Consider the following 24,454-nt stretch of genomic DNA (forward strand, 5'->3'; position numbering starts at 1 on the left):
TGTTTAGCAATTTGGTCAAAAAGTCTTCTCAGTGGATGGGTCTGAAGACACAACATACAGCAAGTGGTGGAAGATGTGGCTGCACAACAAAACAAAAGTTATGTAATTCTTTGAGTATCCTCGCAGCCCACCGTGGTTGCCCTTTCTTTCTCTCTGATAGAGGTGCCTCACTCAGACGGATGCCAAAAGCAGATGAGGTCAGTTCACACTGGATCTGACCTGTCTGAGTCAGGAGTAGACATCAGCACAACCACCACCCCCACCCTTGCCATAACCCTGTACTCCCCCAACAGACCTGCGTACAGGTAGTGATACGTATAAGCTTGACCAGTTAATTTTTCACCGTGATAATCGAGGCCCTGCTTTGAAAATGAATGTCACATAGCCGATGTGAGGTTTAAACCAGTTTGAAAAATCAATCAACCACTCAGTGACACATCTTGAGGTCACTCCCCTCGCCTTCACAAACAAGGAGTTTAGAAGAGGAGATGGTTGTCGTTTGTGTGCTTCGTCACATGAAGGAGAGAAAAAACAAACCAACATTGCAATTTGTACTTATTTGACTAGGAAGAATTTATTAAAGGTGAGAAACAAAACAAAAAGCCACAATCCATTGGTTTAACTGCCTTAAAAGCTATGTACATTATAAATAATTCCACTACAATACAACCATTTGTTTTTCCTAGTTGAGACCTACTTATTGAGATGTTGCTGTCTCAAGGGCCTGGCAGAGGGACAGAAGGGGAACTAACGTCCTGGAGCTGGGAACAAATTTGTCTGTTTGCCACTGAATACAACAGCTGGAATAAGTGAGTGTTTGCAGGTAAGTTATTAATGCCTTGTTACTGCTGAACTGAGGACCAGGATGAAGACAGCAGGTTTTTCTGGACCTAAACTGCTGTAGGGGGATTATACAGAGAGGCCACAACATTAAATCCATCTGCCTAATATTTTCTGAGTCCCCTTTGTGACATCAAAACAGGTCTGTCCCTTTGAAGCAAGGTCACAGGACCTCCGAGGGTGTATTCCGGTTGCGGGCGCCAAGGTATTGGCAGCAGATGCAGCGTTCGGGCTTATTCTGGTGCATCCTGTGGATGATCCACTGGACTGACATCTGGAGAGGCCATTTCAACACCTCGAGTGTAATGACGAGCCGTTTCTGAACAGGACCTCTGTCATACAGGAGCAAATTAGCCACGTTTGGGTGGATGTTAACAGTATCATCCACATGAATACCGATACCAATGGCTTCCCGGCTGAGTGAAGCACTGCAACGAGATGATCGAGGTCATTCACTTTACTCGCCTGTGGTTTTTAATGTTGTGGCTGACACATGTGAAGTGTTTACAGATCTCAGCACTCGGAAACATGGGAACGTTTTTCTTGTGCTTGACACTCCCAACAGTTACAGGAACTGTTAACTTGTCTCGAGGTTGAAAAACTAGCCTGGATACTGGGCATCTTGTAAGGGTCTCTGTCATTGGCCAATGTGTTTTTTATAAGTGCTAACTGCCCTGCTGAGAATCCTGCTGTTGCTGATGTGATGTCGCTGGGTTTAAGTGAGAAGCCGATGACCAGGAGGCAATCACTGATGACGATGGCACACTCTGCACGCCGCTGCCGCACATTGACGTTGTCAGCACAACGACGCTCTCCTCCGACACCTCCTCGACGGTCATTCCTCCACCTGCAGCCTTCCGGGAGCAGTCCATGCAGATGTAGTCCTCATTCTCAGCCATCTCGCATGACACACCCACACAGACCTGGTGGAACCACTCGTCACAGCCGCCATCACACTGAACCCAGTCAACCTGTGAAATAGGGGAGAAAAGAAAAAAAAAGCCCACGTGATAAATTCAGAAATGTGAGTGAGACAATGTCATAAAAACAGTATGACAACGGTTTAAAAAAAAAAAAACACATGACTGTGCTTTGTCAAGCAAGACACTAAACTCAAAGATAATATTTAACAGCACTCAATCACCACAACAATAAATTTGAAAAGAAGCTGCAGCTTTAATTCAAGAATTTTAATGAAAATACTGCATTAGCGATTAAAGAAGCCTGTTTCACAGCTGCAAGTCGGTCACTGTTCAACTAATGTTTGATCTTATTTACTGGAATACATGACTACAACAGAGTAGATGATCTTGGACACTTCAATTTTTGATTTTCAAAACATTAGAAATAACAAAACAAAAACAAATGTATTTACCAGCACAGCTAGAAAAAAGTGGTTTTTGCTGTAACATGAAGCTAAAAATCTGAATTTAAGTAAATTATTATCATTTTCTTTTATAGGTTACCTTCCTTTCAAAGTAGCAACTAACACAGCACTATGCCATCATTTTGGGCTAAAGTTACGAGTATACCCCGGATAAATCATCAGTTAATCAAAGGACAGAACTGTAGGGCTAATGATTCCTCAGGTTTGATTGGCTGCGCAGAGGACTCAAAGGAGAAGGAGACTAGCTACTGGTTAACTTTGTGCAGTCTGCAGTAGGGTTTCTGATCAAGACGACATCAGGTGGCCTTGTTAATACAAGGAGAGAACAAGGAGGAAAAGGTGATTTAGGTGACTTTGAATGTGACATGGTTGTTGATGGGCTAGGCTGAGTACTTCAGAGACTACTGATCTGGGATTTACCCCACACAACCATCTGTAGGGTGATCAAGAGGATCATCTAAAGAACAGAAAATATCTAGTGAGCAGAAGTTCACTGGGAGAAAATGCCTTGTCGATGCCAGAAGTTAGAGGAGAATGGGCAGACTACTTCAAGCTGAAAGGAAGGCAACAGTAAATAAAACCATGTCCTGACCATGCCACTTAATGACCACCATATACACACACACACTTTCTGATGGCTGCTTCCAGCAGGATTACGCACCATGTCACAATGCTCAAATCATCGCAAACTAGAATCTTGAACATGACAAGGACTCCACAGTCACCAGATCTCAGTGCTCTAGAGCACATTTAGTGCATGGTGGAACGGGAGATATACACCATGGATGTACAGCTGATAAATCTGCAGCCACTCTTTGATGCTGTCAGATCAATATGGACCAAAATCTCTGAGGAATGTTTCCAGCACCTTGTTGAATCTATGCCAAGATTCAACAATATTGAGAGCTGAGGTGCATCCAACCAGGTACTAACAAAATGTATTTGTAGACATAAAATTCTTCATAATAAACTATATTTCAGTCCTATTTCAAGGGAGTAGATGTGGTCTACTACCGTGAATCATGTGAGATGTGAGAGCAGTTTCCTTGCTCCTCAGGTTGAGTCCACATTTAAACCAGGGGAACAGGGAATAACCTCTGAGACCACGATGGATAACAATAAAGTAATGACACAAGATAAGATTAAGAATATTCAACAATTTTTCAACATATTATATAATGTTAAGATTGTGTCCATCAAACATCTATGATTTTCTCCTTGTACCCCTTTCAACACACATCTGGATCTGCAATGGTGAAACTCGGTCACAAGTGCCTTGAGGCGATTGTTGTTGTTGTTGTTGTTATTTGGCACTGTATAAATGAAATTGAATTGAAATGTTAGTTAGTTAGTTAGTTAGTTATGGAGGATAATGACACGTGTGCTCACCTTATCTTTACACGGCCTCTGGCAGTTTTTGGCTGCGCACACTGCATTCTCATCATTAGAGTCCTCTGCCCCCGACCAATCATACTTCGAGGGAATGTCAAGAATCTTCTTCTCCTTCCTCTTCTCCATCCCCTCCCTGATGGCCTCTGCCTTTGCGGCTGCCTTCTCTTTCCTCTTTCTCTCCTTCTCCTCTTTGGCCAACCGTTTGGCCAGTTGCTTCATTTCCCGATTCTTTTCCAGGTTGATTTTAAGTTTTTTCTTTTTGGGTTTACCCCCAAGGCCGAGCTCCAGACCCACCCTCTTTAAGTCTTTGGACTTGGGTGGTCGGATATCTCCCATCGCTGAAGTTCCACTGGCAGCTGCAGCAGCCATCAGCATATGGTGGTGCTCAGCTCTTTCCAATTTGCGTTTCCGCTTCTTCTCGGAATCTTTGAGCTTGATCTTCAGAGGCTTTTCAATCAGAGAGTCGTCAGGCTGGAAAGAAAGGAAGGGGGAGGGGAAAAAAAGAGCAAATGAGAGCGATCACTGCCATTTCTTATTCTGTATTTATTGCAGGCAGCGTGTGCAATTACACCATCAGAACAAACCAAAATGATTAATCTCAGCATTAAGTCCCTATCTAGCTGTGCAATCAGGTTGCATAATGGCTGAACTTCCTACCTCCATGACCTGCAGGAATCTCTCCTCGGAGGGTGGGTGAGTGGCCTGCAGGATTCTCCAGATGTGCTGGGTCTCATCCAGGGACACCTCCAGCAGGTCTCCAAGCATCATCAGGTCCTCCAGCTGGGCTTTAGCCTGCGGGGACAGCTCAAGAACAGGTGGCTCAAGGCTCCGAGGTACCAGCGGGGTCTTCCTGGGCTGCTTTCTGGGTGTACCCAGATCTGAAATGAAAATATTTTGAGTATGAAACGGGAATCTCCCAAGGAGTAGTTAATGTAATTGCTTATTATGCAAATAAATGCCAAGAGGAAACAATGGGTAAACAGACTCAAAGCAAAGGAATTGTATTAAGTAAATGCGGCCTCACTTTGAACACAGGACTTGGAGGCTGAGGAGTAAGCGTGTTCGACACAGAAGGAAGGCGTGGCAGCCAGCCACATGTGACTGACCACCTCCTCTGACTTCACGGGAATCTCCTCATCACAGAACAGGTAGGGCTTCACCTCACCAGGGTCCTGGAGCCAAACAGTCATACAGCAACAACACAAGAAGTCAAAATAAGGTCCTATGACACCCCAATTTAAATCACACCATTGATGTCTCTCATACCTTCATGTCATATCCATAAGTCTCCCTGATGTCTTCGTCTGAATCCGTCTCCTCGTCGTCGTAGTCCACAGAGGGACGCGGTGACGTGGCTCTGCTGAAACCAGACTGCTGGAAAGTTTGGATATGACCCTGGGAAACACACACAAACTCTTTAAAATTTCTTCTCAAGGGAAAGGTTTTATCCACTGAACTTATCAAAGAAATAAAAACAAAACAGCAATGATTCTTCAGCTTGTTGTTGAATAAGAACCGTTTTGCCTGATAACTTCCCTAGAGGGTAGATTTAATTTCAGGTTTCAGATCACCAGTCTGAAATGTGAACTTTCAGATTGCTAAGCCAATCCACTGGCCTCTTTATCTTTTTACATATTCCTGCCCTCTGCTGGTGAAGTGCACATTTACATCCAAAGCAACAATCTGTGTCTCAAAAGAGAATTTCTAACAATGCAAAATTATTAATGATCAAAGTACCTGTAAGTCAGGATTGGCAGCGGCTTTCTGCAGCTCAGCGTTGATGATCTTCTCCGTTTTCTCCCTCGCAGCCTGCTCAACCATACGCTGGCTCAGCACAGACAGCTTCGCCAGGGCCGAGGACAACTCCTCTGTGGCCAGAGCTTGGCGTGCTCGGTCCTGTTAAGAAAGTTTAACCAACATAAGCGCAGGTAATAAGAAGAGACCAAAAGAAAAAACACTGAGAAGCTTGGACGCTACCAGTTAGGCATTGTGATTTATATGCGTACCTGCCAGCTCATTGCCCTCTCAGTCAAACACTGCAATGCTTCTCCTTCTGGCAGACGCACTGGCAGCTTCTGCAGTGAAACTAACAATGACAGAATGGTCTCTAATCTCGGCCTCCGTGATCGCTGGCACAGCGGACACAGGAATTTGGAGTCTTTACTATTGCTCTGCCAATTCACACCAATCTTCTTCTGAGATCCAGTCTTAGGCAGAGGGACGCAAGCTCCGTGAAACCAGTCTTTACAAAGTTCGCACTGCAACATGAAGCCGCTGGCAGTCTTTCGACACAAACAGAACTTGACCTCCTCGATGCGATCTGCCATGGCCATCTTAGCTAAATTTGCAGCTCGGAGTGAGTGAATGGACTCCACTTCTTTCTGCTCTTTTGCTTTGAAAGCTGCTACAACAGTAGAAGGGTCCCGCACCTCCTCGTGGTTCTCCTCCAGATCACTCAGGGTGTCTGGGTCAAAGCCGCCCCTCTCCTTTTCCATGAGCTCCTTAACACGCTTTCGCTTGCTCTTGCTGTTGCCGTATACTCCAATGTCCACACGAGGACTGAGGACCTAAGAGATATTTGTTATAATTATCATACAGACTTTATATTAAAGACATTTAAAGATTTCTGCATCTCAGCCACAAGTAACATCAAATGTTTCCATGACAGCCCACCTGGAGCAGTGTGTACGTGGAGTTCTTCTTGAGGAACGTACGAGCAGTCCTCTCCCTCCAGGCTCGAGCTGCAGCTACCTGAGACTCCACCTGAGCTAGCGGATCGAGCCGCACAGGGATGGAGCGGCCCCTGGCCAGCAGGCTCTCCAGCTGATCCAGGTAAGCATAGCTGCTGCCGTTTTGGATGGCCTCCACCTTGGAAGTCCACTCCTTGGCCTTTTGCAGGGCCTCTCGGAGGGCCAAAATATTTGGCAGGTATGCTGGGATGTTACGAGCTTCCAGCACAATGCTCTCAAGCGTCGCCATGCTGTGACGAGGTCTAAGATTAAAAGAGCACAAACAAACATGTGAACCCTCCGATTTTAAAAGGTAGACTTTTATGGGAAATTTAGATCTCCATTCACATATGAAACCTTACCTAGCCTGCAGGCAGGCACGAGCCTTATCCTCCCATCTCTCTGACACGGTGAGGATTTCTTGGAGTTCAGCCATGGCCTTCTCCACGGCATGGTGCGGAGCCAAACCCACCCCAGAGTCGATCAGCCTCTTCATGAGCTCCAAAGTGACGCGGTGGGGCTCAGCAAGGGTGGCACGCACCTGAAATTTGATGATGTTCTCAGTCTCTGTTTTGCTCAATCTTTTGATGTTTATGATTTTAACTCATATCTGTCACTGCAAATATTTAGCTTCCTTTACACTGGTACAGAACTACTTAGAAATATAAACAGTGCTAACAATATTCTACAGAAACAGAGAGCAATACGGTGTTCCCATTTTAGAAATGGTAAAAAACCTCATTGACTTAGTCTTAAGTTGACTCCTTTTCATTTCCGCTTGGTAACAAAAGTGGAAAACCTTCTGTTTTTACAAGGACAACAACTCATATCGCCTGATGTGGACTCACCTCATCAAGCCACCGGGCCTGCTGGAGCTCCTGTTTGAGTCTGGGCAGCTCTGGCAGCTCCACATCCAGGCCACTGCCCAGATCCAACAGCGCCTGCAGCTTGGAGGAATCGGGCATCTCATCTGACAGCGCCACCTGGGCCCGTTCATGAAAGTCCTCCACATTCTCCAGTAACTCCTGGCAATACGGGCAGTGACAGACACATTTAGAGGTAAAGGAAAAGTAGGAAATGTCAGGGAGTATTGGTTGAATGAGTGTGTGAGTGAGTGTGTGTGTGTGTGTGTGTGTGTGTGTGTGGGTGTGTGTGTGTGTGTGTGTGTGTGTGGGGGGGGAGAAAATTACACAAGACAGGCAAAAACAAAATTTAAAAACCCCCAAAACAAAACAAAACAAAAAAACCCAACTATAATTAGGATCTATGTATCGACATATGGAACTAACTTTGACTTGTCGCGCCTGGCTGATGATGCAGGGTAGCCTGTACAGCTGCTCTACGAACGCTTTCAGCTCATCCACAGTCAATTTGGTCCGATTGCGATTGCTCTCAGAACGCAGGCGGCTGCTAGAGATGCACACAGAAAAAGAGGGGAGAAAAAAAAAGATTTAGTTCAAAACCACCTACAAAATTAATACTGAAAAGACTTTTTAAAAATCTGATATCAGGCCCAGTAACTTGCGAGTGGTAAATCAGCACAAATCATTGTCCTGACCTGTGCCTCTGCTTGCGGCTGAGCAGCAGCTGGGCTACAGAGGAGCACGTCTCTGCCTCTTTGACCATCTCCCTCAGACGACGGAACAAAGCGTTCTCAGGATACTTTCTGTCCTCTGCGTCCTCGAGCAAAACTTTGAGTTCAATGAGATCTGTGAGAGAGCGACAGAAAGAAAGAGCAGGAGAAAACAAAGATGAGAAAGGATTTAGATATAATAAAGACATAAATAGCTAAATTTAGGGAACAAAATGCTTGTAGTTTATAATGCAATAAAACAGAGACCTTTTTTGTTTTTCTGGTCTGCAGCCAAGGCTTCTGTGACCCTCTTTGCCCAGGTATCATAAGACTGAGCCCGAGTCTTCACGCCATACAGCATGGAGGGGAACTCCTCCAGATCATAGCGATACCTGGAATGGATTGGAAAAAAACTGCATGTGAAAATTTGTTTTAAGAATTTACTACCAACACAAGCTTGTGCAACTCTTAACATGATGAAAGTTTACGCCATGAATTAAAAAAAAGAAAGAAAAAAAAATCCCACCTAAGACACTTGTCGCCAAGAGGACAGTCACAGAGATCTTTCGCGTGGTGGAGACAAACCAGTCGGTCAGGGCTGCAGGAACAGGTCAGCGCAGACAGGAAACAGGTGGTCTTACACTTGTAGCACTGACGCTCATCGTCCGGAACGAGTTCAAAAACCTCCAGCTCGGACGACAGTACCCCCTGTTGGCAATGAGGAAAGCGATGCCCAAATGATCAGAATGGGTTACATTACACATATAACATCCACAAAACAAAAAAGAAAAACATTCACCATTTCCTGGACAGCCTGTCTGAGTTTTGTTTCTTCATCCATCATCTCTTGCATTTCTTTAAAGACGGCAGCAGCCAGCTCCACGTCGAGGCTCTCGGGATCTGCAGCCATCTTGCAAAGCAGCTCCTCGTGGGAGAAAACGCAGTACCGGTGGAGACGCCGGTAATGGGCGACACACTGACGGCCCATTGGCAACTGAAGAATGGGTGAAAAACGAGAAAAGTTTTGGCAAAAACATATATATATAAAAAATTCAATATTTAAAATAAAAGAGGAGTTTATATTTTTGCTCCCTCACCCAATCAGCTGTGCAGAAATTAACAGCCTCTGCAAAGTTGTAGCCCTGGTTGAAGCCGCTGTGGTAGGCCCGGGGAAAGGTAACCACAAACTCCCCGGCACACTGATTGGTCCTGTACACCTGAGGAATATATATATGTAATAAATAAAGCTCTCCACATGAATATTTAACGAGATCAAATTCTAACCCAGAGTACGGGCTACATACAGGGACACCATGCTCCATGAGGACATTGGGATTCATGATGGTGACGAGCTGATGAAGGAGGTCAGGCTGGGAGTCAAAAAGCTCTGGAGCTAACTTTTTCATGACAGCCTCTAATTTCTCTGCTGCAGAGGCCGGGACTCCATACCAAGTCTTGGGTTCTCCCCTGAAGAACAGAAGAAGATATTATCAGAATGTTGTTTTATATTTAAGGCTTCTATTGTACCATAACTCCACAGAGCAGACATAAACATAAGATCAACTATAAAAGCCCTACTGAAGCAAAGGATTACCACTGACATGCAGAATTTTGTTTTCATCAACACTACTACTTATCTGCTGCTTCCAAAACTATACTTCATAAACTTGCCAGTGAAGAAAATTGATGGAGTAGCTCCAGTGGTCTTCGATATGCCAGCAGAAGGAGGAGAAACACATGCCCACGTAGAGCCAGGGTACCTTCATGCCTGAGATGTCCACGTTGATGTGGGTGAGCACAGATTGCTCCAGCACAGGCATGTTGTTCAAGTTCCAGCCTGAGTTTGCATAATCCTAACAGGAAAGGAAAAGGGTGCTTCTATTCAGAGCAAATTTGAAAGTATTAAATAAATAGACTGGAGGCTGGAGTTGGTCAGATGGAACTGAATAAGATGATGTGTGTGCAATTAAAAATCTTTAGCAGAATATATGAGAAAATGAGCTGACAAATGTGCCTCCCCATCAGTGATGCCATTTGGGGGGAAAAAAATAAAAAGAGCAGAAAAATATTACTTTTATTCGTTTTTTTAAACTTGACTGTCCACTGTACAAGTGTTTGACACACTCGAGGTAACCCCTGTATTGCTTTTTAATTGGATTACATACACAGTTTGCTTGAACAATACTGTCTCTTTGTGTTACTTTTCAACTTTTGTCAAGGTAACACATCACCACGTTACAATATATACACTGTGTAACCACCTTCTCACCTCCTCATCTCCCATCAGCCTCCTCTTTCCATCCCTGACAGGGAATCCGCTGCCGACATCCTTGGAGCTGATGTCTGCTCCATACTCTACGATGACGTCCTCCTCAATGCTGCTGACCAGACGCCAGAACTCCTTCTCCACCAACTCTGTGGGGACCATCTGAGGAGTGTAAGATGGATCTTATGACATATCCTGTTTTAGATCTTTGCTGAAAGGCTTGAGAGCAGCATCCGTTTACTCATTCTAGCTCTACTGAGTAGATTTCACATACATGAACAGGCATGTTGAAGTAGTCAGACTTGAAGTGGTCGGCCATCTCTCCAAAGCTTTGCAGGCTGTACTCTCTCACAGCTTGCTCGAAGCCAAATGCCTCCCTAGGCTTACTGCATTCCTGTGTAGGAGCATGAACAATTGATTAGAGTTACTGCTGTTGAAGCCACGCCCATTTGAGTAATTAAACTTTAGGTTGGTTGCTAGAAACAGACTTTTGTCTCTCTGTTCTATATATTTCTTTCAGTCTTCACCAGTATACTTGGTATGATGAGGACTATAGTAACTGTAAAGGCACCAATCTTTGACATGAGAAACATTTGTGGTATACCACAGAGGGCACAGGGAGAATAAAAGCACATTCAGTGCCTACCTCAGCAACACACTTAGGGCATCGCCAGTCTCCTTTGGGTACGTCCTGCAGAGGTGGGACCAAGCAGAATGTGTGGTAGCTGTCGTCACAGCCATCACACAGCAGGAGCCGGTCCTCTTCGTCCCCTCGTCCACACACAAGGCAGAGATAAAGGTCGATCTGAGGGTTAGCGCCACATTTTTATTTATTTTTTTTAAGGGAAAACAAAACAAGATGCAAAAATTGTTGTGGTATTTAATAACATGGTGAATTTCAACACTGATCACAATGAAATAATGAAATCACACTCACAAAGTTGACCTCCAGGGTTTCCTTGCGTGGTCTCATCTTGATGGCGAAGGCCTGGGCTTTGAGGTGCCGCTGCTTCTTGTTGAATCCATCATCTAAGTGAATTGGAAAACTACAGTAAGAGGAGTGGCTCTTGGTTTTTGTGTTTAAAAACAAAACAAAACAAAAACAAAGCCCACACAAGTCAATCAAAATTTTTGTTTACCAGCTGATACGATCTCCAAGCCGACCATCTTGGGACTCGCTCCAAAAATTTTAAGGGTTTTTGGCTCCTTGTTTTCCCGCTAGAGAACAACAACAACAATAACAGCATTAGACTGTGAAACAAAGTGATCCTGCTAAATGTTAAGACATCCTCGAGGGGGGGCATTCCTGACACAGTTAGAAATCTGGATGTGCAGAGGGAATCCCAAAAGTTAACGTGTCAAGCACTTTTTTCAACTTTTATTTGGGGGGACTAATTGTTCTGCTACAAATGATAACTTCATGACCCACTTGCAACAATGTTATCAAATGTTAGACTCAATGGAACGCATTAGTAGACAAAAGATAACCAAGAGCTCATGGCATTTTTAATTTTAGGTCAGCGTGGGTTACAAATTCAACTCCGAGTTAATGTCTGAGCAGCTTCACTTTACCTCTGACTTCAGGCGCCTGGATCGTCTCTCTGGCAGTAGCCGCTCTTTGGTTTGCAATCCATCACCTTCTCCATCTTTATTCTTCTCATCTTCCTCATCGTGCTCCTCTTCCTCTACAGCCTCCTCGCCAACTCCCTCATCTACCTCATCTCCATCATTTCCCTCATCATACAACCTTTGGAGGCCCTAATCGGAGGCAAAATGATCACTGAATAGGTTACCGAAGAAAACCAGGATGTTATTTGGCCCAAAGGTTATTACAAGCTATTAGTAATAGGACATTTATATACAGTATGAAGTGTTTTGGGAGAAACTTCCGTAAGTACAATACATATACATGCAATTTAGACAAGAAACCTCAGAATCTACTTATGATGGTCTAAAACGCATTAGCTGTAGTTTTCCTCCCAATTATGATATAAAATGCAGTTAAACAGCATTCAGCACCACTCACAGTTAGTGTGGCTCCAGTCTGGAAGAGCTCATAGGGGTAAAGGATCCTCTCATAGTGAGAACGTAGAAGAGACCCAGTGCCTTTTCCAGGAGGGTAGCCCATTCGGCTGGCCACCTTGGACCATAATTTTTCTTTACACACCGTCTCAAAGCCGCCCTCGGATGACACAATCTTTAATGCACACAAGGAAAACATTTTTTTTAGCTCTTACCACTTTATCTATCTAATCATCCAAAATATTTTTTAACATCGTAAGGTAAAAAAAAAAAAAAAACATTTTTTGTGCTGCCAAAGGATCCTTATTTACAAAAGTTCACTAAAAATCAATTTTTAGGCTAAAAAACAAAACTCTGAACAAACAACAACAAACAAACAAACAAAAAAGAAAAACATCCATGCTGACTGGTTCCACCTTGCTGAGCTGGTAGAGGTCCAAGAGTTTCCTCTCCACATGAGGGAATCGAATCTTAGATCCTTGCAGCTCCCAAAACTTTGCGATTTGATCCAGAAAATTGAGCTTTATGCGAGTGAGCGCCTGGAAAAGCAGCAGAGAAAGAGCAAAAGGACAGATTAGAAAAATCAGAGGCTGGTATTCATTTTGTTTCCACATTTTGGTACCAGGAAAACCAAGAAATTTTCATGGGACACACACACAAAACAAAAAAAAACAGTATATCCAGACACCAGATCTATTTGGCTAACTTTCATACATAAATACTGTTTGAGATCAATGAAAAATAGGGAATGCAGTCTGGTAATGATCATCTGTGCATTTCTAATATATATTAAAAAAACAACAACATTGCAGCTGTCCTGGTGCCCTGAACTGAAACGACACATATCCAAAAATTGACTTTAAGAAAGGGCATCCATGACATCAAACGTTGGACACAATTAAAACTAAACTGAAAAAAATAATAATGCAGCTTTTTGTTTTGATTTAATAACCTTTTCCTAGTCAAAATAAAAACTGCAGTGTTTTTTCCCCCTGAGTGAGACTTTTCTTTCTTGGTGTCCACATCTCCTCAGACCCGACATGGTCTGCCCCCATTCAGGTCCAGTCCAAAAAGGCTACATAGTGCCGCCTGTACCACCTACAACAACTGAGGAAGTTCGGGGTCTCTCCAGTGAGCCTCAGGACTTTCTATGCAGGCGCTGTGGAGAGCATCCTCAAACAGAACATTGCATCCTGGTATGGGAACAGCTGTGTTAAGGATCAAAAAGCTCTTCAGAGAGTGATCCATACAGCAGAACGCTGCTGCACGACTGCTCTCCCCTCCCTACAGGACATCTACACCAGGAGATGTTGGTTTAGAGAAGCTCAGATATTGAAGGACCTGTCCCAACCAACTGTTTCATCAGGCAGAAGGTTCCGCACCATCCGGGCAAGAACAGAGAGATTCAAGATAAGCTTCTATCCCCAGGCCATCCGTGTCCTAAACCAGAACATGCCGCCCTACTCCCCACCCACAGCATCCATAACTGACTTTAACACCCACTCACACAATGCACTTTTAAAGCACTTTTAAGAAAGTTAATGTTCAATTTTAGAGAACGACTGGATGGTTCGAGTAACAGCATAATTTTAGCACTTAGAGATCCGACAGTGAGTGGTTCCCGTTACTCATCCAGTCTGAGAAAGCACTGGTTGAAGTGTTTGTGTATTTATTGATTTCTTTTAAGTAATTGTGTTTTATGTAAATTATGGTTTTATATTTTTACTAATGCTTTTATATGTATATGTGTGTGTGTATATATATATGTATATATATATATATATATATATATATATATATATATATATATATATATATATATGTGTGTGTATATATATATATGTGTGTGTGTGTGTGTGTATATATATATCTAAGGTTTATACCTTGTGTTTGGGGGGGGTGTGTGTGTGTGTGTGTTTCTGTCTTGTTTTTATGGACATGAAGTCTGCCAATAAAGATTGAATTGAATTGAATTGAATGCACATTTTTAGATTTTCAATTTAAACATTTCCAGATTGTTTTATTTTATTTAATTAACTTAATGTACATAATTCACTTACTTACTGCATATAATGATACTTAATGCATATAATGTGGTCTTTTGTGTAATTCACTTAATGTATATAATTTTCTCTCTTTTTGCACAGTCAAGGGTGTCAGGACACATTCCACTGCGTGTTGTACTCATAACTATGCATTTTACAAATAAAGGATCTTGAATCTTAATTATCTATCATACACACAGCTAAAGCAGTAACAATAATGGCTTTAGTCTCATTATAAACAATGACTGGAGTTATTTTATCTATTCATTCATTTGTGGCAAACTCACTTCAAGTTCATTCAGCCTTTGCACCCGAGGAGTGAACCGGAAGTTGCGTACATCACAGGCAAACGGAGGCTGCCAGTCCTGATTGACAACAGAAAAGAAATATTACATTCACCAAAACAACCTGAGCAATGAGGAAATCATTGTGACAACACGTGACTAGTTTAAAATTAAAATCTAAATGTATCTGTTGTATGTGGACGCCATTAGGCCCAATGTCTACCATCGTTCCACTTTAAAACCAAAACACCAGGTGGGAGTGAGGAAAACAGCTACATTTTCTTCGCACTTTCGCCCACAATTTTTCTGAACAACAAACGGAAATCCGTGTCACAAATATTTAATTAAAAACTGAAAAGAAACTGAGCCTCGTTTGACCTCTATTTAGACTAATGGCAACTAGTAGCGTCGCTGCGTTTCGTAAAATCCACGCAGGCCCAAAGTAAGCCAGCCCAGGATCACAAAGAGACAACAAACCAAAAACCTCTGCAGACTTTCAGTGTTATAAAAAAAATACCTGAGGGGGTCGGATTTTGCAGATGCCCGTCTTCTCTGCAATAGGTCGGATCTTGTTGATGAATCCCAAAGGATCCGAGAAATCCTCCCAACTCGGCTCAAACACCGGGCATTCAGGAGGGGGCACGAACTCCGCAAACGCAGACATATCGGCGTCCTTCCAGTGACACAGTCTTTAAAAAAAAATTAAATCAGGGATAAAAGTGCGCAAAGTTGAGCCTCAGGAGTCCATAATTGTGTTAGCTGCAATTGTTTCTTCCTTCTTCTTCTTTAGTGTCCATCGTGATTCTTCCAATCTCCCCAAATAACAAATCACGTCAGTGACAGGAGCATCCCAGGGGCGAAACCTAATGTGGTGTGAAAAGTGAAGGCAGAAAATACAACAAGAACCGAGTCAATGATGCATGTCACTCCTGTATCCGTAAACAGAGGGCCAAACCAGGCCGGGGTATCGCCACCAAATTCTCCCCCTACCTGGGACGGAGGGCAGGGTCAGTCCAAAAACACCACCATTGCTCCTCTCAAACCAAAGCTTCAGGAGGAAAAAAAAATCTGCGGTGAAGACTTGGCCGCAGGCGATTTGGAAAAGAAGTTTCACAATACCCAACACACAAAAACACTCCGTCTATTATGTTAAAGAAGCTAGCATCGCTTCTGCACTACTTGGGCAGTGCATGATTATTTTTTTCGTGAGGATGCATTTCCAACAAACTTATCTAAGGTTAGCTGTAATGTTCACTAGCTAACGTAATCACGCTAGTGAACTCGTCGATGTCGTCCAAAATAAACACCAGCCTCTTCGTTCTCCTACTCCTGTGGCACCAGTCAAGCTTGAAAACAACACGGATAAGCCTAGTACCAAGCGTACACTGTTGACTGTTTCCTTCTCTCCGCACATCAGCCCCCATTCATTGAAGCATTTGAGGCAACGGAGAACTAGCACACAGCTAATTTGGTAAGCTAAAAGAAGCTTAGCTACCGCTTCCCGTTGCGCAGCTAACATTGGCGTTAGCTGGCACAGTCGGCTGAGAAGAACGGTCCTCCATGGTTTAAGCAGGTTAAATGAAATCGCATATACAAAAGCAATACTCTCTTTGCTTTGTTTTACCGGAGGCAGCTTTCTGTATATTTAAACGTCGTCTATACCTATTGTAGTCGGATTAGCAAACGTGCTAGCTACAACTAGCAAGGAAAGGGAAGAGCTCTTATGGTGCTTTCATGGACACTCGGAAAAAGTTTCACTCTTTTGAATTCATTGCTGTTTTTTCATCTAACTTTGATGTAAGCGTGAAGAAAATATGTTTCGTAACAAGCGCTAATAAATTCATATTAGTTGCAAAAATCTGCTGGATTGATTGCTGTCACAATCAGCAGTACGAATGCGGTTGGCAGTGTCAGTTAGAGGGGATCTCCTTAATGTGGCACACACTCAGGCTATCAGCAGCCCCATACGCCTGTTGATCACATATTTTGTTTATACATGCAACGTGTCAGAAGAAATTTAGTTGGAAGGCAGCTTAATTCAAGCCGTGGGTAAACTGGGTGTATAAAAGCTCAGCAAAAGAAAAAGAATGATTATTTTTAATTGTGCACCTAGTTGATATCAACAATCCAAATGTCTGTAAATGAGCATGTCTCTTTATTGTGTTAGACACTTTGTTGCTGAAGTTGAACATATCTGCCACTAGTTTACATAGGCCGAGACAGGTTAATTTCTAATACAGCATAATTTACTAGAATACAGTAACTGTGTAAATCCTGAGCCACCCCTCATGACTTTATATTGTGCTAAGTGAATAAGGTGCAACAGTTTATAAAAGTATGCATGGCAAAAACAGAGTTTGTATAATTCTTATGAATTTGAAAGTTGATATTTGGTTTGACCACCATTATACTTCTACACAGGCTGAACTCTCTTATGCAATCTTTATTCTAATCTCTAGTGCTCAGGAATAGTTCTCCGGGCTTCTTGAAGAACAATCCAAAGCTTCGGATGTTGGCTGCCTTTTGTTTTGTTCTCTGTTCAGATGATCCTGTTTCAATAATGTTGAGGTGTGGGCTCTGCAGTTACAGTGTGTGTTTTTCTATCTATCCATCTATCCATCCATCCATTATTTTTCAACACTGTCATGTTGAAAAATAAAACCGTTATCATTTGGCTTCATTCCAGATGCTATTGCATGGTTGATCAAAATCTGATGGTCCTTTTATGTGCTCCCCTGAAAATGGTCAGGTTTAAGAAGTGGATTGTATATGTGTGAAAAACAGCCCATGTCAGAGGAAAACTTTGAAAGCCTGGAGAACTATTGTTCAAGGCCACTTTAAATTAAATTACAAGAAACTCTGGCTCATCAGAAGTAAAATATAAAGAAGTGAAGGCTGTCTCAAGTACATAAGAATCCAAATATTATAACATAACATGATCCATGTCAATTCTAAACTACTAAATAAATAACAGCTGCAGTAGGATGCACTTTACATAGCATACGGAGTGTTACGTCATCTTCTGAACCAAAAGCTACGTAAAAATCTAAGTTTTAGAATTAGAGTTTGATTTTATCTGTTGGTAAAAGTGGCTGACGTGACTGTATTTGACTTAATACAATATTTTATTGTGTTTTTATTTTAAGAAGGATGAACTACTTAGGCTGGCACAGTTGCTGCTGTGGGCTGTATCGTCCCCTCATAGCATCAGGTCCTGGCTTTAAAACCAGGATTTATGGTTAGCTTTATAGTTTTCTGATAGCAGTTTTCTCAACACACATGCCAAACCCTCTGCACAGTATGGCCCAGTCACCAGCTTGCTGTCAATGACAGATTTAAGCAGGAGGGATGACAGGTAGGTAAATGATGCCAAAATGTGTGACTGTATTGTAGCAAACACCTACTTAAGTTTCAAATCTGTGAAACTGACAGTAGGCTACATCACTGGCAGCCTCTGGCTTTTCCTCACAGGAGGCTAGACTGGCAATCGAACAACTTTCTAACCAACTCCAGGCAAAAACTCATCAGCTAACTTAACAACATAGGTATTTACCTCTGTTTGGTCAGGACTTTTTTTCGTTTTTACAAGCGGTTAGTCTTGACCAACAATTAAAAAGTGTCGTCTGTCCGCAGGTGTGGAGGCAGTGTGCTGCGCTATGTGCATGTGGGGAGTGGGCTAACTAATTATTACATTTTAATGTGAAGTATGTTTTAAGGTTTGTTTTTAAAACTTTACATTGTAAAGAAAAGACCAACACAGTAATCTAGTAGCACTTAGAGACATTGGCATGAAAAAATTCTTACTCGTCTGTGGTTCCCCTCAGGCCTGTGGTCAGGTTTCCTCAGCAGGTCAACAAACATTATGGAGAAGAAGCTTTGGTTGGTCAGTTTTTTAAGCTAAACAACATAATAATAAATAGAAGGATACCTTCAAAATCAACGTGGTCAACCTCAATATAGTCAATGTGAAGGTTCACAGGTTTCCACAACAAATATCAATTCAACAAATATTTCAGAAACACTCTGACATGCTAGCAGTAGTATCTAAACTGTATAATAATAATAACTAGAACTCATCTTTTCTGATACCAAAGCCCATTTTAATGTATTTAAACACAATTTTTTTTTCTTTTTGTAGAACCTGTGCATCGAGAATATCTGTATCATTGCGCATGACAAGGTTCACAGTGGACAAAGTCCTCACTCCACCAATGGGGAAACATCATGGATGTCTTGAAGGCCGATGACCGCTTCATGTGAGGATCTTTACCATCTGAATCATGTTTCTCTGATGGAAAAGTACAGCAAAAACACTCCCTGTCAACTATTGGCAGCTTTAATGACTCTACAGTGCACTTCAGAGGCACAGAGCAGCAACTGAACCAACTAGGATCAGGGAAACGTTTTTTGTTTTTTTTTGTAGTTTGAAGCTCCTAAAAAGTGAGTCATCTGTTAGCCTAGATTATCATGAAGCTGTTAGTTTGGTGTAGCATAATGACTGAAAGCAAACAGAGGTGTTAGTGTGTTGTTGTGTAGTTGCCATTCGATCTAACATCATTTATTGCTGTTTTCAGCATGCTAGTCAATGCCATCCAGAGAGCAGGTATGACTGAGCTTCTGAACCAGCAGGTGGTGTTCACCTTCTTCGCTCTCACCAATGATGCCTTCAATGCACTGCCGCAGGATGAAGGCAACAGGCTGATGCATGAGTTTTATTCAACCACACAGCTTCTCTTTATTCACATTCTTAATTTATCCACATGGACAGTTTCCAGACACGTGTGTAAAGCATCTCTCTTCTTTACAGCAGCTTATACTGAGAGGTGGCTTGTAGAGATTTCTTAGTGGGGCTATTTTCCTGCTATTTATTTGGACTGTGTGGGGTTTTTTTTATTTGGGGGGGGGCTGTAAAATAAAGCAGAACAGTGAAACCACACAGCCTCTCATTTGATACCATGTCTCCTTCAGCCTCACCTCACGTCTGTCTTGACTAACATCTCGGTTTGAAAATGAAATTGAAGAACAATCAAATCATTATGTCTTAGTCTTTCTTACATTTTTACAACAAAAGTTGCTCTGTAATGTTCTCAGATTCTACCTATAACAGTGGTTGTGACTCCATCATTCTAACATTTGGGAATCCTGCATCAACCCCGATGTGATCCAGGTTTGAAACTGAGCTGCTTTCTGCACAGTTTAATGTGAAGGAGTGAACGTGCTGTTAAAATGATCTTGTTTCAAGACTGAACTTCAACATCAGCCGTGAGCTGTTCAATGAGTGTTTCCCATCAAAATCTAATTTCAGACATAAGCACAAAACAAACTCATAGTCTAAATCAAATCAATAATAAGTCACCAATATCATTAGTTTAACTTTTATCAGCTTCCGTTCATCTGAATCTTTGGAAACGGTGAGGACAACCTGTTCTTCTACAAACATGCTCTCCCTGCTTCATGACTTCATTAAATTACCAGCATTTATTTAGTTAGTATGAGTGGACTCTGGAACTTCATGTCAGGGTTAGGGTTGCTCTCTGTGTTTGGCTTCTTTTAAAGCAGAGCAGGTCTGAAGCTGCGGCTCGGGTGTGAGCTGTGGAGGTGAGTGACAGCAGCAGGTAATACAGGACAGGTGCTGCTCACAGCAAGGCACCATGCAGCGCGCGCATGGGAAACCAACCGAACGAAGGTGGAAAAGGTCTATAACTCAAACCTTTCAGCACCGTGCAGAAACGGGAGCATCTGACCCAAGGTAACCGATTCACATGACGCTCAGGCGATGGGGAAATTCAGCAATCACAGCATGAACTTGTTTGTTTCAGACTTATAAGTTCATAAGTTGAACTTAAGTTCCAAGGTGCTCCCTGGTCCGCCGAGAAATATAATCTCTTCACAGATTTCTAGTTCTTTCCCTGAATTCCCTCACAGTTGGATGCACCTGGAAAACCTACAAAAAGATGCCTGAAACACTTCAACTTTTCCCTTTTGACACAAAGTGGCTCTGCTCCACATTTCTTTGTCCAAGCTCATGAGCCCTTCTCCAAGTCTGAGTACTACGACAAGAGACGTGGAAACCTAATTTCAAAATAAAGACCAACTTTGAGTGAATTTACCTTCAACATTAACAGACATGTTAAGTACATAATAACAAATATCATTTAGTCTTGTTCCACACTTTAGATCCAAATGACACACCCTTGTACTCTAGTAAGACCCTGACAATATCAAGGCCAACTTCTTTTGGATTTCAAAGTAAAAGACCATTTCTAATATGTGTGTATGTAAATGATGGCGTGAGTGTGTGTACATCTATGGACATCAACTTGATGTTTGCTAAAATGATAACTTATTAATTCATATAGAAAACAAGTTTTTTCTGTGAAAAACTAAAATCAACACCAGAGAGGGTTAAAATAATTTTATGAAAAAGTTAATTCCACACCAGCTACAGGACTAAAATATTAATAGTAAGACAGCAGGAATAAATAACAAACAGGAGAAATATTGTCAAAGGAAAAAACCTTAGAGAAGCAAGAAACACAAACTCAAGTTATGGCATGTACATGGAAGAGGCTTACTGCGTGGCAAGACACAGGCAAGTCGCGCAGAGCCTCAGTCCGTTCTTTATTTTATAGCAGAGAATAGATTACACAGCATCCTAGGTGGCGCATATGTAATAGAAAAACATCTCTAGATATGGTTATCGCATGAGTGGCCGTTATCCAAAAGACAAGAGGAACTAGTATCTTTTGTCATATCAGCTTCAGGTTGGAACTGTCTCTGCCTGAGCGTGTGTGACTTTGTAACTTCCTTACGCATGCTTCTGTTCCTTAATCTGTAGGTTACAGGCACATCATGTTCACACAAGAAATTATACTTATTATTATTATTATCTTGTCTCAAAACAGAAAATGAAATTGTAGTTGTTCTTGGCTGAGAAACACAAAACCTCTCTTTTTTTTTTTCAAAACAAGAAACTAAGTTTTAATTTTTCTGCCTTGTCACCTAAAACAAAACAGACAACCCAGCTCTCAGCTGGCTCTGGACTTATCATCAAGGACGCATGGTGAGAGCTACTTCAGAAGTTACAGTGCTCATCACTCAAGCAACATTTTAAAAAAAAAAGGAACAAAAAACAAAACTCAGCACACTACACAGAGAACAACAACAAGACACAACTGAAGGTGTTGTTCTTGTTTGTTCTCCTTGAATTTTAGAATAAAGTTATTACATCTCCATTAGTAAATCATATGTCTAATCATTATGTGCCACTGTGATCCACAAGTATGATCACAAATTTATTTATTTTTCAAACCAACAAAACAGACAAACCAAAACAAAAAACAAATTGCCGGCATGAAGGCTTTACACACATGAGTCAGGACACAAAAAGAAAAAGAAAAAGCTGCTGCCAGAAACAAAGCAGAAGTGTGAGGAAAAAAAACTGAGCTCACAAACAGCTGCATGTGTGAGCTTTAATATGCAGCTTCTGCTCTAAAAAACAAATAAAAATAAAAAATGTGTAACTTGCTCATCAGCTTGGTAGTGTCCACATATTTAATTCATTTTATTCAGCTTCTCAAACCTGTAGCTTTAGCTGTTGTGTACAGGGTTTGGCTTATTAGTTGTTAGTATAGGTTTGCTCTTCATCTCAACAAAGTCTCATCTAGGATGACAGGTTTACAACCAGGTCAAGTGTCTCTATGCACTTGATTAGTTTAGGTATTTTCCTTATTTTCTTGATCTCATATATCATTATACTGAGTTTGAGCAAACTTTAAGCTTGAATCAGACTACTTTTAACAATTATCCACCTCACATCATGACTGACTGAGGTGCCTCTTCTTATTAATATTATGTCACTATTAATGTTATTATTGTTTTGTTTTTCCTTTTTTATAACAGCAATAGTATATTACAATACACTACTTTACTACTAATATACAATAGTTTATTATTTTATATTTCATTATGTATCCATCAAAGACCGATGTGACCTGCAGTTTCACACCTTCCCAAGCTGGAGACATTTGCTTTTTCCTCTTGGAAAAACTCTTTTTCCTCTTGGAAAACACTCTTTCCTTGGCTGAACAATGACACAGCCTTAATATACCTTATGCATTTCTCTATTTTATTTAATATGTTTTGTGTGAATTGTCTGCTTTCATTTATTCTATTCGTTCAGCTTGGTTGTCTTCCCAATTTTGTTTCATTTGTTAGTACCAATTTACAGGTTGTTATCCTTCCTATTATTAGTTTGAATACATAAGCTCTAATTTAATTTAACCCTTTGTTTATTCCACTATGCATTCCTCTTGTATTTATGTATATTCAGTTGGGTCTGTATCCAGCCCTTTTTAAACTTTGATCTCTAATCTTTTACTTGATGAGGGATTATTATGTTCTTCCTGATATGGGTGAATGTATAGTGGGACGTTTTGTTTTCTTAGGCTTTCTCTATCTACAAGCACTAATTTGTCCGGCGCCTGGACATTTTTTTTTCTAACCACTGCTCGTCAGCAGTGAGTTTTGGTGGGCTGATTACCCATTGTTACAACACAACTGCAGAGCTTTCTCTGGTATGAGACTCAGGAGTGGTTGCTGACACGCCCTTCTAGTCCGGGCTACTCCGCGGAGCGGTGTCAGTTTTACGGGACGGAGCCCAACCTACTTCTCCTTTGTCACCAGTACTTCAGCGTCTTACAGCAAATAAAATAACAATAACAACTGGAAGCAACTCAGCAGCTTATTGTGCTGTAAAATTAGTTTACTTCCAACAGACAGAAAATGACATACACAAAACACATATATTCACTCTTGTTTCTTTACACGCGCGGCTCCTTGCGGCGGACCAGGCCTAGTTTAACTTTTCCAAGTTAAGTTTTAGACGTCTCAAATCCTTACAGCAGATTACTCTATTTATGCATCCGTGCAGTGGGTCAGCCTAATGCGCTATTAATCCTTGCAGCGGATAAGACCTATGCGCTTTTTTTTGTGCACGCAACCGTTCAAAGGGTTTTCTTAAGTATATCATTTAAAACTAGCCAATTTAAAGTTTCCAATTCGTTTTCCAGAAACGTTTTCAGTTGATATCACGATTTTTTTTACATTACATCAGCCTTGTTTTGTTTCCTGGTGAAACAAAACAGTCGGCCTATAGATGAGAAAAACCGATGTATGCAACTTGGTTTCTTCGATAGTTTGGCTGCCTCCTTTATGAAAATTTCAGCAATCATATTTTCGATTGCTGGCTGATTTAATTCCAAGGCTAGCAAAACTAATCCTGCATTTTTAAACTCTTTACACAGGGCTTTGAAAATCACCTTATGGAAGTTTTCGAACTTCTCTAAGGGGATTTTATCAATTTCATCCTTGATTTTAGCCCAGATGTTGTTGGTATGCCGGTTGTAGATGTCTGAAACTCTTTCCAGACTGATGACTTTGCCTGACTTTTTTACAGCACGCTTAACGAGTTCTGCCATACAGTTTTCCACCAAAGATCTGTATTTTTCTTTGTTATCTACAGCCTGTCGGTGGCATGGCAAATATCTGTTGGTGTGCTCCAGACATTTTCATTCCGGTAAGTTCTAAATATGTTCATATCACTCTTTATAGCCTATTAGTTTTATTTTCAATGCACTCTGAGGTCATAGCAAATTAGAACAAACATCCTACTGAGTGATTTTGCAGAACTACCTTCTATTTATAGAGTTGCTAATTATTTGGCATTATTGCAGGCAAACCAGCCTATGAAATGGATGAAACACATCGTGACCAGTGTTGGGTAAGTTACTTTAAATTAGTAACTTAGTTACATTACTTAGTTACTTCTCTAAAAAAGTAACTCAGTTACTTCAAGTTACTCGTTACTTTCAAAGTAACTAGTTACTAGGGAAAGTAACTTTGGTTTAACTCAGAA

The 24,454-nt window shown here is 41.5% G+C and overlaps 1 protein-coding gene and 1 long non-coding RNA gene across 7 annotated transcripts; one reads left to right on the forward strand and one right to left on the reverse strand.

Annotated features, from left to right (window-relative positions):
* Positions 1–542: 542 nt before the first annotated feature.
* On the reverse strand, positions 543–17,284 carry kdm5a (lysine (K)-specific demethylase 5A). 3 transcript variants are annotated; one of them, XM_039600897.1, is made up of 29 exons: positions 15,529–17,284; positions 15,056–15,401; positions 14,542–14,619; positions 12,626–12,748; positions 12,214–12,384; positions 11,760–11,945; positions 11,327–11,405; positions 11,125–11,216; positions 10,834–10,992; positions 10,462–10,581; positions 10,191–10,349; positions 9,593–9,774; positions 9,226–9,388; positions 9,019–9,138; positions 8,721–8,915; positions 8,448–8,629; positions 8,189–8,313; positions 7,907–8,057; positions 7,638–7,758; positions 7,197–7,373; positions 6,711–6,889; positions 6,293–6,611; positions 5,626–6,186; positions 5,357–5,515; positions 4,886–5,014; positions 4,644–4,791; positions 4,277–4,497; positions 3,617–4,090; positions 543–1,811 (listed from the first exon to the last, which is right to left on the reverse strand). In XM_039600897.1, exons 2-29 carry the CDS (start codon positions 15,200–15,202, stop codon positions 1,506–1,508), a joined length of 5,226 nt encoding a protein of 1,741 aa, XP_039456831.1. In that variant the 5' UTR covers positions 15,203–15,401; positions 15,529–17,284; the 3' UTR covers positions 543–1,505. The 3 variants fall into 3 exon arrangements, with proteins under 3 accessions (XP_039456831.1, XP_031606472.1, XP_031606471.1); XM_031750612.2 differs by having other exon boundaries at positions 7,638–7,755; positions 15,056–17,284; XM_031750611.2 differs by having other exon boundaries at positions 15,056–17,284.
* Positions 15,873–19,472, forward strand: LOC116328749. Of its 4 annotated transcripts, none has more exons than XR_004200106.2 (3): positions 15,873–16,009; positions 18,677–18,794; positions 19,113–19,472. It is a non-coding gene; the product is annotated as an uncharacterized LOC116328749 (long non-coding RNA). The 4 variants fall into 4 exon arrangements; XR_005608831.1 differs by having other exon boundaries at positions 15,984–16,111; XR_005608829.1 differs by having other exon boundaries at positions 18,677–19,472.
* The last annotated feature ends 4,982 nt before the right edge of the window (positions 19,473–24,454 follow it).

This window comes from Oreochromis aureus, linkage group 17 (genome assembly GCF_013358895.1).
Source record: "Oreochromis aureus strain Israel breed Guangdong linkage group 17, ZZ_aureus, whole genome shotgun sequence".
NCBI classification, from domain to species: Eukaryota; Metazoa; Chordata; class Actinopteri; order Cichliformes; family Cichlidae; genus Oreochromis; species Oreochromis aureus.

Excerpts from the sequence above, each read along its gene's own strand:
- kdm5a (XM_039600897.1), bottom strand. The coding sequence starts at position 15,202 with ATGTCTGCGTTTGCGGAGTTCGTGCCCCCTCCTGAATGCCCGGTGTTT. Across the intron at positions 8,058-8,188 it reads AGACCAGAAAAACAAAAAAG|ATCTCATTGAACTCAAAGTT; the intron begins GTCTCTGTTTTA and ends GCTCTCTCACAG. Across the intron at positions 5,015-5,356 it reads CTGCCAATCCTGACTTACAG|GGTCATATCCAAACTTTCCA; the intron begins GTACTTTGATCA and ends TGTGTTTCCCAG.